The sequence below is a fragment of the Ooceraea biroi genome, chromosome 6, assembly GCF_003672135.1.
Source record: "Ooceraea biroi isolate clonal line C1 chromosome 6, Obir_v5.4, whole genome shotgun sequence".
In the NCBI taxonomy this organism is placed as follows: domain Eukaryota; kingdom Metazoa; phylum Arthropoda; class Insecta; order Hymenoptera; family Formicidae; genus Ooceraea; species Ooceraea biroi.
The window spans coordinates 5,788,629-5,806,887 of NC_039511.1; the positions used below are offsets into that span (position 1 = coordinate 5,788,629).

An 18,259-nucleotide genomic window follows, 5' to 3' on the forward strand; every position below is an offset into this window, starting at 1 on the left:
TCGATCCCAAACGGTTCCCAAAGGACAGCTCGAGAACCGAGCGTAACGAAAGGAGATAGCGTCAAGAGCAGATACGTTTCTATGCTGATAGAGTAATAGCGACCGGTTTCACACAGATCTCGTTAAGTCCGAATAATCAGAACATGATAAGTTTTGAATTTAATTTAAATTAAATATTACGTCCGCCAATTAGATGCCGACAATGTCTCGGACTTTTCTCGATCTCACGATGATGAAACCGGTTATAACGAGAGAGTGGAAGGCATACCCCGTAGAAAGCGGATCCGTATTATGCAGAAATAAACGTGGCGGTTAAAAGAAGGAACGAAGCTCGACAACTAGTAAGTGGAGGAAACGGCCGAAAGAAGAGGAGAAAGCACACAAAAGCAGGAAGATATGAGAACTTGTCTTGTACGTAAAGCTTGCCGGGAGGACTACACGTCATTAGCTGGAAAAAAAAGTAAAGTTGAGAACCTGCCCGTTAAGAAGTTAGCCTCCAGTTACTTTCTACTTAGAAATGCATAGAATTATTAATGTAATCGGGATTGAACGGTAATCATGCACGCTTTACCACAGCCAACTACTGTTTTACTTATGTACTGTTTGCACATTTACAGCAGAATGATTTCGGTATAACATATTCTAATACGATATATGCAAGTCGATAAAGGTATTAAATATCTTTTTTTAATTGATATAATGATGGACTTTTTTTATAAAGTATGGAACACTGGAATAATTGGAGATCAGAATAATTTCAGCAACATAATACCTGAATCAGTAACACTAAACTTCGTGGAACTAATTGTAGGACAGGGCGGTGTTCTGCCATCATAATCGCTCTCATAGTCACTCTCGCGGAAGTCAGCCTTCACAAATTTCGAAGGACTCGGAGAGACTGATAGGATTTTTTCCGCTGGTCCCAATTTTCTGTGCAACTGGTCCATGGAATGCTCCGTTTTCTGTAAAAATATATATAATCTAGTTAACAAATTTAAATATACATATATGTTTATATAAGAAACACATGAAAAATATATAGAGAAATAAAAACTGCATACATATAATTTTCTAACACATTCCATACATGGTTAATACACACATTAAATAATAATATTAAAATTTACAAACTATAGAATATTGTATTAACTATATTCTATCGCTATTTATGATTTGCATCTTATGGATTAATTTCTCAGGCCAGCACGAAATCATGCTAATTAAAGCAACGCATGACACACATATCACATCTCGAACCTTCGCGGACTCAAATTTGCTGCGTTGTTGCTGAATGCTTTTAGGCGTCTGCGGACAGATAGATGGCGAGACGAAAGAGGTTTCTTCTTTTCGCACATGATCGCTTTCGTAAGTGCGGCTTTCGAAGGATTTCGTTCTGCTTTCCATGCATGTGGTACGGCTCTCCGAGTGCATCATCGTTGAGGAACCGTCACGTTTCCCAAAAGATTTCTGTGTCGTCGTGAAGGAAGCCTTCTGCTGGAATGGCTCGTCGGTATCAGCCATGTAACCGCTTTCTTGCTGGAAAACCTTCACTTTGAACTTTGGCGATTCCGGTTTTTTGGTAGAGGGAGATTTCGGCGCGGAGCTCTTCGTGCTCGGTTGCACGTAAATCGGCGGAGAGCCAGGTTTCAGAGGAATCGGGCTTTGTTGCTGCTGCACTTGCTTAGATTCTTTTTCATGGCGCTTAAACGTTATCTTTCTCATTTTCTCAGAGGATTCCGTGGTAATGAACGATGGAGACGGGCCCGTGAATTGTGCAGGAGTTTCAAACTTAGAGGGCGGAAGTGGTTCGGGTTCAGTGGACCTTGGTCTCGTCGGTTGTTTTAGAGCAGGTGCTTTAACTCTTCGATAACGCGGTTCTTCGCTATCGCTTTCATAGGGTCTCCATTTTGCTTTCAAACGACTGTCGAAGTCGGACTCGTAGTCACTCTCGTGACTAAATGAAGCTTTAGTAAACTTAGTTGGAACTGGTGCCGCTTGCACAGGTTGTTTGGACGGGATAGGCGGGGGCGTAATGCGTACGTCTTTCGGTGGAAGTACCGGTGGTTCTTCTCTCTTTTCCACTTTTGTGATATGCTCCGACACTGTTTTCTCTTTTATGATGGGTGGTGGAATATATCCAATTTCCGGAGGTGAAGCTGGTTTCAGAATGATCGAGTCCACTTCCTGCTCTGTTAGTTGACGCGATGCTACGAGCGGTTTCACAGCTGGCTCAATCTTCTTTACCAAACCGGGTGCTTTTAGTTCTTCATCTTTCGTCCAGCGTTTCGAGCTAAAATCTTCGAATTTTTGCATGGTTTCTTCCTTCTCCACGTTGCACTCGCTGATGTATTTTTCAAATAAAGCTTTCTCTTGAATGGTGTTTACAGTATGATCAACTTTAATGGTCTCAGCATTATAGATTATTGGACCAAGTTTTGGCGCTGGCGGTGACTCTTGCACTACCTTTTCCATAAATTCTTCCTTACTGGACCACGAGCGCTTTTCTACATTAGCAGATGATTCCGTGGTAGTTTTCTTTAGTGCACCTTGCGGCGTTTCCTCAATTTTTTGACTAAATTCACGCGAAGAGCTCTTGTATTCATCGGCAGGAACATTCCACTCGCGCAGGGTAGATTTCTGGGTAGATTCAGCTTGAGGTGGCCAGGACTTCCTATTTGATTCCGCGCATTTCTTTGCCCAGGATTTTTCCATCGCTAGTGCGTCTGCGGATGGTTTGGGTGATGTTGCTCTCAAAATTTCCTGGCTAGAGGCAGCCGAGTGATATCTATACTCCGATAAATCGGTGGACACGTGTGACTTGGTTTCCACATCTGATGATGATGACCACGGTCTGATAGGAGATGTACTTCGCAAGATAGACGTTGACGTTGACATGTATTTCTGCGGCTCCATCTTCTCTTCTTTGAAGTATTTACTTTCTTTCTTCTCGTATGCATCCTTCTTCATGCATGTCTCCTCAAATGCTTCTTTCTTCTCCAGTTCAAAGGGTGGTAGTATTTTAAATGCGGAAACAGGTTCCGCTGGCTTTATTGGTGGTTCCGATGTTTTCAGAACAGGTGTGGGGAAGATCTTCACACCGCCAATCGGGGCATCTATAGGGGATAGCGTCTTGTCGAAGGATTCTTGCAGCTGCTTCGCCTTGACGAACACATCGGGTTGTTTTTTTTTCGCCTCCTCTGGTTTCGGCATGTAACATATTTCAGGAGGTGGTTCCGGTACCAAGTTGAAGCTACTCATCATTGTTTCGGAGCTTTCCGTTTGAATTCGTAACTGTGACATAGGTGTCTCGGAAATTACCTTTTCTTCCGTTCTTTTGATTTCCGTCAGCGGCAACTTAGGACTTTCATATGGGAACTCGAATAACTTATTCTCCACGCCGCAAAGCGATGATCCTTGCTCCAGCTTGGTGAAAATATCCTGAACACTCTTTTTCGTTGTTTGAAATTCGGATGGTTTTGGTTCCGGTTTTTTTATTTCTTGAATAGTTGTCGCTTGCTCGTAACTTTTCATTAGTTTTCCGACTGTCGCTTCTTGAACTTGTCCGTCCTCTGTCAGTTTGATCATTTCCTTTGGCCCTTTCGGCACTGTCTCCTTTTTGTCACTTTCCTTCGTAATGGACTCAAAGAAGCTCAATGCATCTTTCTTTGCAATTGTGGAGGTTTCCACGTTTTCATTCTCAATCAACGATTTTTGTTCTGTCGTTATCAGGGGCTCCACGATATCTCTTTCAACCTCCTTCTTTGTGACTGTTTGTTCGGTTCGAAGTTTAGACTCCATGAGGGATGGAGTCTTATGCTCCAGTTTCATATGAAACTTCTGTTCTGATTTCGTTTCGGTTTCGTGGGATTCGATTATAGACGAAATCGTTTCCGATTTGCTAGCCTTTATTTCTGGCTCGTCGATCTTTCGCACGGTGTCGATCGTAGTCTTAGCCAGCGTCGTAATTGGCTTAAGCAATGTACTTGGCTGGACTGTCGTTGTTGGCTCGCCCATAAAGGTACCTGATGATATCTCTTCTTTTTTTCCTTCGGACTAAGTGCAATATAATATCACAAGCATTTATAAATTAATTTTGATTAAGTATCATCAGATAGAAAATATTCTAAGCTATCTTATATGATCTAGGGAATAAATAATGCAATAGATGTTCTTTAAAAGATATAATAAATAATATAATATTAGATAAATAATAAAAGAAGTAATAAAAATTGTAAATTACCTGGACGACACTTTTACCCTGGATGCCTTCGTATACAACAGTTTTATGCACCTCTACCATAGTTTCGGGTTTCGGCTCGAAAACCGCAATATCAGCAATGCTCTGTGCCTCGCCACCAGCGTTCGTCGCTCGCACCATGTATTTTCCGGCATCTTCTTCCTTGGCTGTAATGTAAACACAATAATAAATTTTACTACCAAAAATTTTAAAGATTATAGGAAAAGAGGAAAACGTATAAAAATTCATTAAGCTATGAAATGATTTTGACAAAAAATATACCTTTGTCTATAACTAACGTGTAACAATTTCCCTGTTGAATAATTCTCAATTCAGGTGGTCGTTCATTGATCGGCACATCATTTTTATACCACGTGACCGTGGGTTCGGGTATGCCGGTGATTTCTACTTCCATGATAACGCGATCTCCCTTTTTCACTACTTGAGCTTTGAGGCGTTTGCCGAAAACCGGGGGGAATATCGTCTCTAAAATTGTATATAAGCAATAAATCAATTTATAATATAAATTGCAGATTGCGTGTCTGACTGTTGATCGATTCGTACACTTACTCTTAACAACGAGATCAGCCGTGCTGCTGGCACTTCCAACATCATTACTGATCGTGCAAGTATAACGTCCAGCGTCTTTCACGTTGACATTCTTCAGCTCCAGTTTCACGTGATTATGAGCGAAAGTAACTTTTACATTATCCTTCGATGTCAATTCTTGACCGTTCTTTGACCACAGAATCGTCGGTTGTGGAAAACCTGAAATAAATCAATACAACAATAAAATACAATATCTATGTAATCAATGTAGTAATAAATAATAAGTATAATAAAAATTGTAAAACAGAAAATAAATATATGACTAAAAAATATATGATGATATAAAACCATAATTATTAAATTTTTTTAAGAAAAATTACAGGATTAAAGTATTGAAGTATACTCACCATCGATGATACCTTCGAAGATTACATCTTCGCCTTGATCCACGATCATCCCCGTAATTGGCGAAACAAACCTAGGTGCTATTGGTTTCCTAGATGGCTTTTGAATTTGACTCGCCTTGACATCGCGTTTCATGCCTTCCGTTTCCTCGGACACGACGACGGTCTTCTCCTGTTGCAATTCGCCAGGTCGTTCTTGCACGATCTTTTCGTACTCTTCGATTTTATGAGACTGAAAGATAACAGTTTTAATTAATATCACACGACAATCGTACGTTCGAGAATGTTTGACATAATAAGACAACTACTACTTTCACAAAAATACATAATGCAGACGTATTTAACATATTTACTTGTACGACAGGTGGTGCTCCGTTTTCCGAGGTGGACTGTTCCGAGCTTTGCACAGTTGTTTTCGTGCAAACGCTAGTAGGTTCGTGCCCGGATTGCGATAAAGTGGAACTCATGGTAGATGATACAAACTCCTTTTTCGTAGACGTTGTTGAAGAATGCGTGACGGTAGATGACATCTTGGTTAGTACTTGACTTTCACTACCACCCTCATGATACGTCTTTTCGCTGGAGAAGTGTTTATCGCTAGTGCTTGCAGGATGCATGATATCTGCAAACTGTGGAACTAATTCGAGCACCTTTTCGACTTCACCTGTAGCCTGTTTAGCCGATTCGCTATCTGAAAGTTAAGCCAATTAAGTCAATAAAGCGAATATATTCTTATGCAGCTAATAATAAAATATGTTACAAGAAACGATAACACATTTTATAATTAACAGAAAAACAATATCTAATTGATGTTACAGAGTATTTTATTTTTATTAAATTAATATTATTATTAAAATTATCTTGTTATGATATTTCTTTTTTTCTCAAATTTTAGAACTATGAAACCGTAATTTTTATGTAATTATATTAAATGAAACTTAATTCTCGTTAACATAATACAAACTCTTTTTTCTTTCTTAAGAGAATTTAAGATATCGAAGATAAGAATATACTGGAGCATCAATCGCACAGTCGAAATGCCCCCAGCGAAGTAACGAAATACTTTGCCTACGATCCACGACAGAAATAGTATCGTTCACCTAGTAATAGGTGAATCGAGCACTCGGATGCAATATATAACCCAAGACCATCGTCCCAATTTATCGTTGTCACTCTACGCATTTTAATGATACGCGTGCATTGTCCATATATAAGTGATATCATCTTTGCATCTTTATATCTTTATATATTTCCTTTATATATTTCTACCTATATTTCATTTCTTATTCTTTAAATTTAATGAAATAGAGGAAATTTAATGAAATAAAGATATTATTAGATTGCATTCCAATTTTTTAAAAATCTTTACGTATTTCTATATAATTAGTTGAATGATGATCAGAATTTAGTAAACCGATTTGTTTTTCTGCATTTTAATAGTTGAATTTGCTTTCCTATAAAAAATTCTATAAATCATAAAATGATTTATGAACACACATGCATTGAAACGCATTAAAACGCACATGCATTGAAAATTACTCAATAAAATGAAATGTAACGGAAACGATACTGTCTCTACGAAAATGCATTCTTTGCGTTAGCGAGTCAGGACCAGGCTATGCGCTGAGTATTCGCGCTGACAAAAATAACATGGTTTTCACGCGTACGCGATGAGAGAAAGTGAGATAGATGAACAGAAGAATGACTCGTCGTCTTTGAGAAATATTCTGGAATCTTTCCTTCATAAAATAAAACTTCATCCCCTTAGCAATTTTCGTATCACTTGATGAAGAATGTTCATCGCGAGAGGAAGAGAAGTGTGTAATGGCTCACGCCGTGAATTTATATATTCAGGTCACGCTATAAATTGCAACATATAAAAGTAGTTAGTAAGCTTGCACAAGTATGTCAGAGCGAAAGCATTTCGCGCAAAGCAGAAACGATGCTATCAGATTTCAAAGCCGAGTGGGTAGTTTTACTCGATTTCTTTCCCTCATAGAACGGCAATTCCATCTGTATATCGTTCGCTGAGAATTTTAAATGTGCCACATCCGACTGGGTGATGCGAGTATTAATAACTCGTGACTCGTTGCACTTTCCAATATTATTTTGAACCAGTCGTTGAAAAAATAAGCAGAAAAACGGGAACCATGACAAAATCATGACACAGCTTTGTTAAAAGTGTTATTCCAAGTGTTATGCCAATAGCAATGAAAATACGTGCATGGCAGTACGAGCGCGTTAAACTCACCAATTTCCACTTTAGCACTACAGATCGCTTTACCAGCCGCGTTCTCCGCTACACAAGAAACGGTACCGATATGTGCATCTCCCACCTCAGGAATCGTGAGAACCTGTCGATCTCCGCTGACGGAAACTAGGAAATCCTTTCCATGTACCGGCCGATCATTAAACAACCACTGAATCTGGAAGAAACAGATCTCGCTAACGTGATATCTGTCATGAGGGAATTTTAGCCGAGTGAAACGAAACGCGATGCAAACGCGGCATGCACGTGCATCGACGATGTGCACGAGCTTTTTTGCATTTTCTGCGGTCAATCTGACAATTTGTATATTTGATAAGAGGGAAATGCGGGAAACACGGTAACAAAGTATGCGGTACCTGTGTGTCAAGACCACGGCGTATCGCACCGCGTCGGAGGTTCCACCTTACACTCCGCGGCGCAACTGCAATCGTGTCTGCGCTTTTCATATGAGGTATATTGTTCGCGTTTAAATATAACTCGTCGCGGGCACGGAATTACTCTTGCCCCGTTACCTCCTGACAAGCTGGCCAACCTCGTCTCATCTGGACGTTGTTTACGTGGTCCACGAAAAATCTCAGAGCACCAGAACTCGAGGTACCATGACTTAAGTGATTCTTGTGATTCATGCTTGTTTGTACGGTTCGTAATTCGTAAACATTTTTACGCGTGAATACGTGCTACTTGATATTTTCGAATACACGCTGATTGATATTATAATTTATGTATCATAATTAACGAGAAGAAATCGTCTTCCGCGAAATTTTGCGAATCTCAATTTTTCACTCTAGCATTTCTGTTTTCACATAGCAATATTGACGAAGCTTATTTTGTCAGGAAACTATATTTAATAATATTATGTTTATAAAGAAGTTTTAAAAGAAATAGTATCATATATATGTTTTACCTTAGGAGAAGGTTTGCCAGTAACGATGCATTCGAATTTTGTTGAAATTCCTTCGCGTACTTTTCTGTTCTCAAATGTTTCTTTGAACGTTGGCCGAATCAACTTTTCTTCCATCTGTACAAACTCCTCATTCCTCTTAAAATCGCCAAGTGATCGCACGACTAATCTAGCGAAAGCTTTTGCCTCGCCATGCACATTTACAGCTTTTGCTACGTAATTGCCTTTATCTTCCGGTATAGCCGACGAAATCTTCAGGATTCTTGTTCCATCTTCTTTTTCCTTGATCTGCGATGATTAAAAAATAGTCACTTAATTACAATCATCTATTAAGTGCTAAAATATTACAATAGTTTGTGTTTAAACAAAATATTTACTAGTATTCTGTCGTTCTGAATGACTTCTCCTTCATCCGAGAACCATTTCAAGTCGGGTTTGGGTTCTCCAGTTACGGCACATTCGAAAACGGCATCTTCGCCTTCAGCCACGAGTAAATCCGTCGGAAGTCTGACGAACTTCGGCGCCGAACCGCTGACGGTTATTTCTCTTCGTTCATGTTTTCGGCCGATTACATCTGAGACATGAGACGCCGCTATACAAGAAAGTGTTATTACGTATCAACAAGTCACGCTATATCAAACGTTTTCAAATATTGGGTTATAAAATATATTCATTTGTTCAGTGGTTTTAATAACGAATACATGTTACAATCTAATACATGTATCTCTTGAAAAGGTACATACGTGTAACTGTTAATGTGCACTGACTAGAAGCTTCACCGCCGGAATTAATGGCGACTACTTTATATGTACCGGCATCATCCAAGAAAGCTTCATGAATTACCAGCGAGCATCTGTCACCTTGGAAAAGTAGCTGGAAATCCGACGATTCTTTCACAGGCTGTTCATCATGATACCAAATTACCTGGAAATGGTCATAAAATTGATTAGAAGAGTAATTATAAGATAAATGATTTTAATTTGCATTGAATGACATGTAGTGCACGTGATGATTTCTTTGCATTGATCTTTCTTTGCTTAGCAAAAATATGTCACGCATATTGTATATTTTCTTTTTTGTTTTTTATAAATCTGCACCTACCACAAAATTATTAATTTTTATTTTATACTTTATACTTTTATTTTATACTTTCAAGCCTCCATATTTTTGTAATTTGCAAAACTCTACAAACTGATTTATTATGCGTGACTGTCAAATTATTAGTGCAAGTGATGAAGAAAGCAACAAATTCCGAACAAGAAACAAATTTACTTCTGGTTCAGGCTGACCCACGATCACGCAATCCAGCCTAGCTGATCGTCCCTCTTGGATCTTAAGATCCCGCAAGGGTAACTGAAACTTCGGTACTGCCGGTTCTCCATCACTGCAGACAAAATCGGATTCACTTGTCTCATGAAGCAAGCGTCCTTTTACGGAAACGGTGCAGGATGTAGTGGCTTCGCCAACTTCGTTCTTGGCGATCACCGTGTAACAGCCGGCATCTTTCGGAAAAGCTTCCATAATGGTCAAGCACGTTCGAGCGCCGTCCGTTTGAATCTGCAGAAATATCGAATTATTAAATGTTCCCTTAAATGTACGAAAGCGAGCATATCACGTCTTACTTGATGATATTTGGTTTCCTCTATCGGCTTTCCGTCGTGAGTCCAAATTAATTTGGGAATAGGATTTCCGCCAGCTTCGCATTCTAATTTCACTTTTTGCCCTGCTCTGGCCATTGCATTTGACAATGGTGCCACGAAATATGGTTTCTTTGAGGTGATTTGTGCGGCTGAAATCAATATCGATATAAGCTATAATATATAAGCATCATTGATATCGAGATAAGTAAAAGAAGCAACACGCAATTTTAATGATGCGCCCGTTAATGACGAAGTAGTCTTGTGGTCTTACGTTTCACATCAAGAGAAGCGGATGTAGATGATTGTCCCCATTGATTTGTCGCTTTGCAAGTGTATACGGCTTTATCCTCTAGAAAGACTTCGTCGAACTTGAGAACGGCTTCTCCATTGTTAAAAGTAATAACGTAATCTGGCGAATTGTCAATATTGGTGTCATTTTTGTACCACTGCACCGTTGGAAGAGGGTTTCCCTCGACTGTGCACTCTAATCTATGTGAAGACCCTTCCCTTATGGACGAGGGTTGTAATTCCTTCACGAAAACTGGGGCGCTCGGCTGTTCCTCCGTGACAGTTTCTGCATTAAAAAATTCCGGACGTGATTAGTCACTTTAGTCATTATTACAATACGTAGTGCTGATTAAATAGATGCAAAGCGCCACATAGATCAAATTACCTTTGACGGAAAGAGTAGCTGAAGTCCCGGCAGAGCCAACAATGTTAAATGCGCGACAAGTATACTTGGCAGAATCCTCAGCAAATGTCTCTTCTATCTTCAAAGTACATACGCCGTTCGCGTAAGTTGTTAGATAGTCTGGATTGTTTAAAATCGATATCCCGTCTTTGTACCATACTATTTCCGGCGTCGGCTGACCAACCAAATGGCATTCGAAATTGAATTCTTTGCCTTCTTGGATTGTCACATCGCTTAAAGGAACTGTGAATTCCGGAGCCAATAAAAGGAGTTTATCTTCTTGTGCATCTTTAATGTACTCCTTATCGTGCAATATTTCACGTGTCTCTTCGGACATAAGTTTTCTTGGTGGACTGGCTTCCTTTTCAACGATTGGAACACTTTTCTCCACTTCCATCTAATAAATATGAATTGTTACTAAATAAATTGCAAAATTTTGAGATTAAAAAGTGGTAACAAATATTTACAATCTGTAGCAAATTGTCTATTTGTTGTAAATGTCATTTTCCTAAATTATTAAATAATTCAAATTTGATATTTGTTTGGAATTATAATTATTTATAGTACCTTCTGAAGAATATGAATCTCTTTTGTTGTCATGGAAGAGGTAACCGTTTCTTCAACTACTCTCTCTTCAGTTTGAGCGGACACGGAGTGAGAGACAGGAGGAGGAATCTCTTGCGCTTTCTTCTCTTTTAATTTCTGTGCCTCTATCGCTGCTTTGTCCAAGGTTTCGGCCGCAAGTCGTTCCGCAAGTTTTCTCGCGTTCTCTGCCTCCGCCCTGGCAGCCTCTGCCGCCGCCATCTCAATCTTGGCAGCTTCTAGCTTCCTGTCAGCTTCTAATTTCTCGATCCGCAATTTCTCCCGAAGATCCTCGGCATTCTGCAAGTTTTGGCTCAGCGTACGCAATTCGGAAGAGACAACTGCGAAGGAATCCAGCATTTGTCGATTCTCTACTACCACCTCGTTGAATTGTGGAAGTCTGTCGGTACCTGAATATCATGTTGCAAGCGAATAGTTTTACATGCTTGCATATATATATATATATATATATATATAATTTTACATATAACAGCATATGTAAGTATATGTACGTATATCAGTACTGATAGCTTCCGGATAGATACCGCGTTCCATGACAACTTGGTGCCGACGTTGCTCAAACATTGCAATCCGCATCATTAGGGCTGAGCTCCGATACTGAGCACTGAGCCCCCCTTGGTTTGCAATACTAGTTCCTATATATCCACAGTAATCGAGTAATCGATTAATCGATTCGATCAACGTTTGTCTTTTCCGAGTTCGAGAAAAGATTCTTCTCCGAATTTTCGTTAAATTGCATTCGGATTTGTTTTTTAATCGATTAATTACTGTGGATATGTAAGGACTATTGCAAACCAAGGGAGCTCAGTATCGGAGCTCAGCCCTGATGATGCGGACTGCAATGTCTGCGAAACGTCGGCATCATCTGTCATGGAACGCGATATCTATCCGGAAGCCATCAGTATTGACGTGAGTAATAGCCGTGAAAGCCTTAAAGTCAGTATATATACGTATAATTTATAAGCTTACCGAAAACTATCGTCGATAGTTCTTTGAGCTTCTCAATTCTCTTTTCCTGCTGCTCCTCGCCTGGCTTTATGTAAGCATCAATCTCTCGGAGCAAATCGGTAGCTTCCTCAGGTGCTTTCACGGTTGTAGCTTTACGTGCGATAATCACCAGAAGTTTGCTACCCTCCCTATACCATTGCTTAGCTTCCTCCAGAAGCTTGAAATAATTGATGCTCAAATTCATTCTTTTCTTGGTGTCTCTAACGCGATTTCTTAGATCGCTCCATCTATTTCGTAGGGACGAGATCTCGTCCGTCACTTGTGGCGTTAATGGAACGATTGTCTCTTCTGTTTTCCTTATGAAAGACTCGATTCTCTCTTCCAAAATCTAATGACGAATATAAGTTAGAAAAAGAACTTTTCAAAAAGAGATGATTTTATTTTTCCGAAATAATCTTACCGTTATAGTATGTTCGAATTGTTCGAAGGCAACCAATGTCGCTTTCGATGCCGACAAATTATCACCGATTCTTCCATCCATGTTTTTCAGCTGTTCGTTCAAGTCTCGTAATTCTGAATTGATTCTTTCAAGATCCTCTCTAAAGATGCAAAGTTGTCGATGTTTCTCGAGACAGTTATACGTTTCCGTTTGAAGCAATTCGATCTCGATGATCACAGAATCTATCGCGCGCTTTAGTTTCTCCACATCTTGTGCCGCTGCTTCTAGCGGCTCCTGTAGTCTAATATTACTGATTATTTCATCAGATTTCGAACGTACACGTTGTAAGGATCCTATAATAGACGCCTTCAATATGTCGATCTCTTTTAACGCGCCATCCACATCGATTAGTTTTGTAAAACTCGATACTCGTCCAGCCTCTTGTTTTGCTCGATCAATTTTATGTTCAATCTTAAAAATAACAATTAAAGAATAATTTCCATATTTCAAGTGAGTAAATGTGTAAATACATGAATCTAAAATATCTGTTTAATATATTTGATAGCGTATCTTACCTCTTCGAGATTTTTAAAGATGGAAATCAAAGACTCTAGCAATGCATTGTAATCTTTGGCGACACTGTTCATCTTTTCATACATCTGCTCGAGTCTGTTGGAGATCTGTTCAGCTGCTTTAACTTCACCTGATTTAATTATTTAATTATTTAACTTAATTATAAAGTTTTATGGTTAAATATTTTGATGATTGAATTGTGTTGCATATAGAGTTTATTGTACGTCAAAAGTAAAAACGTGCGAAAAAAGAATCAAACTTTTGCACACACCTAATATAATTCAAACTAAACATAATTGAAATAATTACCTCTTTCAACAAATGTGTGAATACTCTTGAGTCTAGAATCCAATTCCTGGATAGCTCTGTTCAATTCAGGTAGGACTCGTAATTGTACATCTTCCAAATTATCTAAAATATCGATTATTCTCGAAGATCGCGATGTTATAATTGGATATAGCGTTGCATCGAATTGTGAAGTCCATGCTAATGTCTGTGATAGAATAAATAACAAATTATACAAATTATTTTAAATGAGCAAACTTTGCTGTATATGTTAAATCTAACATTATGTAAATTTCAAAATTGCAAAAGAAAAGTGACTTTGAAATATAGATTGGACAACTCACTTTTCTGCTTTCTTCAATTTTGCGCTCGCATTCAATTCGCCTTTGTCTTGTAATTTCAATAGTAGTTTGCCATTTTTCCCATGATTCCATCACAACCAATTGCCGATTGGCAAACTTTTCTAAAAGAGTCTGAACACACAGGCAAGCTCGCGATACGTTGAGATAAGAATCATCAACCTATAAAGAAAACGCGATGCAAAAATTGTATAAATAAAATAAATATAAATGTGTTTAAAAAAAGGAAATGTGTAAATGCAATTTTGTATGTTTCAAAATTTTATCCAGTTAATAACGTTAATCTTGTTTTTTAATCTAAATATTTTGTAAATTGCTTACGTTGCTTGTTTCATCGAGAAACGCTTTTGCACGATTATCGAGTTTCTTATAAAGAGGTTCAAGGGATTTCCATCTTCTTTCCACATCGTTAATCTTAGCTTCATCTAACGCACCCTCGCATTTTTTCAGTTCGTTATCAATAGAATCCATTTCAGTGTTCAATTCCTCGACGATCTCGTGAAACTGTATATAAATCGTGCCCAATTCGATCCTTTTCGCCACTGTAATCTTTGTTTTTGTCCACTCGTCCTCAAGTTTTTTGATTTTTGATTGCAATTCGTATCTTTGTGATTCGTCTAGACGCCCAACGATTGGAAGAATTTCTAATTCCAAATGATCCACTTCAATATTCTTCTTCTCCAGATCGGTTAACAATTGAGAGTGAACTCGACGAAAATCGCATGCCATTGCTAGATCACTTCCCATATCTTGATGGCCCTGAAGAAAAGCTTCCGCGATGCTAGTCAGCCAAGCTCGTAATGCGTCGTGCTTATCTATAAATGCAGCAAGTATTCTTGAAATCTCCAGATTCTCTTCTTTGTGAGCTGTGCACTTTTCGATCAACCGAATCTTGCGATTCTCCAATTCTTCCACAGTATTTCTTACACCCTGCACATGATACACACATTTGTTATTAGTTATAAATCAATTCATGCATCTTATCTTAGTCCATTTTTAAATGAAACGTCACAGTAAATAATGCAAAAATTTTACGTAATATTAATTATACGAACGAAATTAATATACGAGCAATTCATAATTGTATATCTGCAATAATTCGATTGTCTTACAGCAACAAAAGCAAATCTCTCTCATTGACACCTTGCCGCATAATGCGCGATAATAAAGGTACAACGAGTAATTATCATTTGATCTGACCTCGGCACCAGGCGCTCCTCTTCCCGTGATATCCAGCAGCGCGTATCCTTCCGATAAAGGCATTGAAGTCACGTCTTCTATCGTCGTCACAGTTTGCGCGTGGAAACGTGCCAATCGCGTAGAATAAGGAGGATGCTCCGTCGTCATTAACTGAATTTCCAACTGATCGAGTTTTGTGATAGTCTGTGTACATCGCATAATAATATTAACGATTAAATTTAAAACATACAAGACTTTCAGCGATTGGAAAACCGTCTAGCACCTTCAGACTTTGAAGATACTCACTGATCGTGCAGAATCGAAGAAAGATATTGCTCTATTCAACACTATATTGTACTGATCCAAGTCGTTGATGTAATTGGCGGCGGCGTTAAGAATCGCGTACGCCTGTTCGATCGCTTGTTCGCCAGCAAAGTGTCCGGATGACACTAGTCGTTCGGTCGATTTAGTTATTTTAATAGCTCTGTCTTGAAACTCCTGAAGAGCAACAGTAATGATAAAAACATAAACATAATACTCATTATACACACATACAATGAGATCGTATAGATAATATAATTACTCCAACAAACAAACTGATATTTTTGTAAATTCGTACCTTCGCTTCGGCTTGCAAGTTCTTCAATGAAAAGAGAAGCAGCTCTACGCTCGATGCAGAATCTCCCAGCTGATCACAACTGGCTGCTAACGCAGAGATCCTGTCGTTGAGAATCTCCTCGAGATCACGAAGATCGGTTGCGAGTAACGCGAGAGCAAGACATTGCTCCAATTGAGTCTTTCTACTGCGGAAAGACGCCTCGATGAGGCGCCTTCTATCATGAAGCTCTTCCAACCACTTTTCAACTTTTAATACAGCTAAGGAAATATAATAATATCCTAATTATAATTCTATGTAATTCTAATATTGTAATTATAATATCTTACTAATTCTAGATTTACGATGAAAAGCGAGCCGATTTAATTATTCGTAGGTTTCGAATAAACGTGGAACACACCGTGATTAGCTTCATCTTTGATTCTATCCGGCCTGGAGTCTAAAGTCCCTTCATTTGCCAGTTCCTTAAGTCCATCCAACAATGTCTTGCCCTCCCGCAGTGCACCCATCAGCGCCTCCAACATATCTTTGCGGAGATCCTGAATCTTCGACAGAAAATCTTTTACTGCTTCGATTTCGATCGGCAGTAACGTGTCATTACATGCCATTTCTAGTGCCTCCATGCTTTCCCTGCATTGGGCCGCACGGCTGTAAAGAAGGTGATGTTTGTCAGACGATTGATGCAATGTGAGAATCATACATGGGAATAATTAGTTACGCGTTCAGTTGTACCATTGAAATAACACGTTTCGGTCGAGTATCTCTTTACGACGTTCTAGAAGCTGGTTTACATCGCGCCACGCTTGACCCAACGTTTCCGCCATGGCCGTGTACACTTCCGCTCTGGGTTTTTGGGTTGCAATCAATTGATCAGCTTGCCGCAATAATTCTTCCACCGGACTCTGCTTATTCTGGCCATAGAAAAATGTTTATTAAGAATCTTCAAATGATCTGTTCGATTATATTTAGTGCAATTTTTATATAAACTTTAATTTATTTAATTTTACCTGCAATCGAAGTAATACTTGGTCGTGCGCGTTCGAAAGTTCCGTGGCTTCTTTTACAGAAGCACCAAGTTTTGTTAGTTCTGGTTGCAGCTCGAGTATTTTCAGCTTTAGCCATTCGCCACTCTGGACAAACGATTACGAAATGATGTAATAAAACCGATGGTCTTTCCGTAGCACAAATGATATAACAGAGATTAAATTCGAATGTATGTATGTAATATATAAGAAAGAAATAAGATATGATTATGCTCCGCAATTTTTGTCGGCTATAGATTATATTATTCACTTTATAGATTATTATTAAATTATTATAAAGAATTATTATGTTACATGTTATTGTATAATATGTTAGTACATTACTAAAGTTAAATACATTCGTATTTATCGTTGTTACATTATTGGGGCAACCAATTATTCGAATTAGAATCTTATTTTTAATATTTCAATTATTCAATTATATAATATAACAAAAAATCTTAAAAAATCTTTATGATAGAGAGTCACCAGATGAAAGCTGATTTCAATCCTCATAAATTTTCGGACCACCTAGCAGCGACTTATATATGATCTCGTAGATCAAATTCACACAGACCCGACTGAAGTCTTTTCCCCTCTAGCAATATTAAAGAAGGAAGATAGAAAAAATGAAATGAGAAGAGAGACAGAAAAGACGGAGATCGGCCCTCAGTTCATCGACCTCATGAGGTTGGGCCACAGAAAGGAGCAAGATATGTTTCCATTTTCATCTTTGGCAGACTGCCGAATATCCACGTTTGGATTGACCAGTCCTCTCTCCTCGTATCGCCATATGTCGGCTATAAAATTGATTGTTTTCTTTTTAATACGCGTACACAAAGGTACAGAGTTTTTTTATGACATATTAGCTCAAAGATTATTGGATCGGAGTGATCGAAAGGGGCAATTAGCGAGTGCTTGACATTTCCTGAAAACGCGCGAAATGCATTATGTGACATAGATCATGTAGAAAAATGCGGTCCGTGATGCTGTCAAAGTGAAAGCGAACCTTACGGGCAGCGGCTCAAATTGAATTCCACAAAGTCACGTGTACATACGAGAAGAAACTTTGCGCGCACGGTGAAACGACTGGCGTGACCAAACATAGCCATATTTGGGTACTTGAAATTGGGCTAGGCAGCACGGTCAAGTAAAAGACATAAACTCTGCAGCTTCAGGTAGAAGAAGGTATCCAAGGATGAAGATAATCAAATTGATCATATCGTTCGTATAAATTTAATAAACAGAACACTGCAAACGTGCGTGTAGTAGAAATGTTTACAAAGTTTCAGGGGCTAGTTGCACATAGGTATCCCACGTGTTCATAAAAATTCTATTAGATATTCCTTTCATTTTCGGTCATAGGAATCAGCGTCGCTAGATCATAGATAGGTGCGATATGGGCAGAGCTATGGTAAAAGAAAGAATCGTTCCTTTCGCGTTCGCCACTAAGTCGGGTCCGATTGGGCCCGGGCTGCCCCAAGCCGTCTCGCATAATACCGGTTTGTTAGATTATATGAGAGTGCGCGGATCCCTGCCACAAA

General features: G+C 38.9%; 1 protein-coding gene across 1 annotated transcript in view; it reads right to left on the reverse strand.

The window, feature by feature from the left end:
• LOC105286657 (titin) overlaps positions 1 to 18,259 on the reverse strand; it is a 119,348-nt gene that overhangs the window by 92,295 nt on the left and 8,794 nt on the right. Inside the window, 28 exon segments of the mRNA XM_026970173.1 lie at positions 773 to 962; positions 1,258 to 4,053; positions 4,241 to 4,404; positions 4,520 to 4,723; positions 4,808 to 5,005; positions 5,194 to 5,422; positions 5,544 to 5,881; positions 7,442 to 7,616; positions 8,364 to 8,648; positions 8,738 to 8,952; positions 9,104 to 9,284; positions 9,633 to 9,917; positions 9,983 to 10,149; positions 10,272 to 10,574; positions 10,674 to 11,088; positions 11,259 to 11,683; positions 12,264 to 12,630; positions 12,703 to 13,152; positions 13,257 to 13,384; positions 13,564 to 13,747; positions 13,884 to 14,060; positions 14,220 to 14,828; positions 15,099 to 15,281; positions 15,384 to 15,575; positions 15,697 to 15,953; positions 16,094 to 16,341; positions 16,426 to 16,604; positions 16,701 to 16,823. Coding sequence (XP_026825974.1) covers positions 773 to 962; positions 1,258 to 4,053; positions 4,241 to 4,404; positions 4,520 to 4,723; positions 4,808 to 5,005; positions 5,194 to 5,422; positions 5,544 to 5,881; positions 7,442 to 7,616; positions 8,364 to 8,648; positions 8,738 to 8,952; positions 9,104 to 9,284; positions 9,633 to 9,917; positions 9,983 to 10,149; positions 10,272 to 10,574; positions 10,674 to 11,088; positions 11,259 to 11,683; positions 12,264 to 12,630; positions 12,703 to 13,152; positions 13,257 to 13,384; positions 13,564 to 13,747; positions 13,884 to 14,060; positions 14,220 to 14,828; positions 15,099 to 15,281; positions 15,384 to 15,575; positions 15,697 to 15,953; positions 16,094 to 16,341; positions 16,426 to 16,604; positions 16,701 to 16,823 — 9,667 coding nt within the window.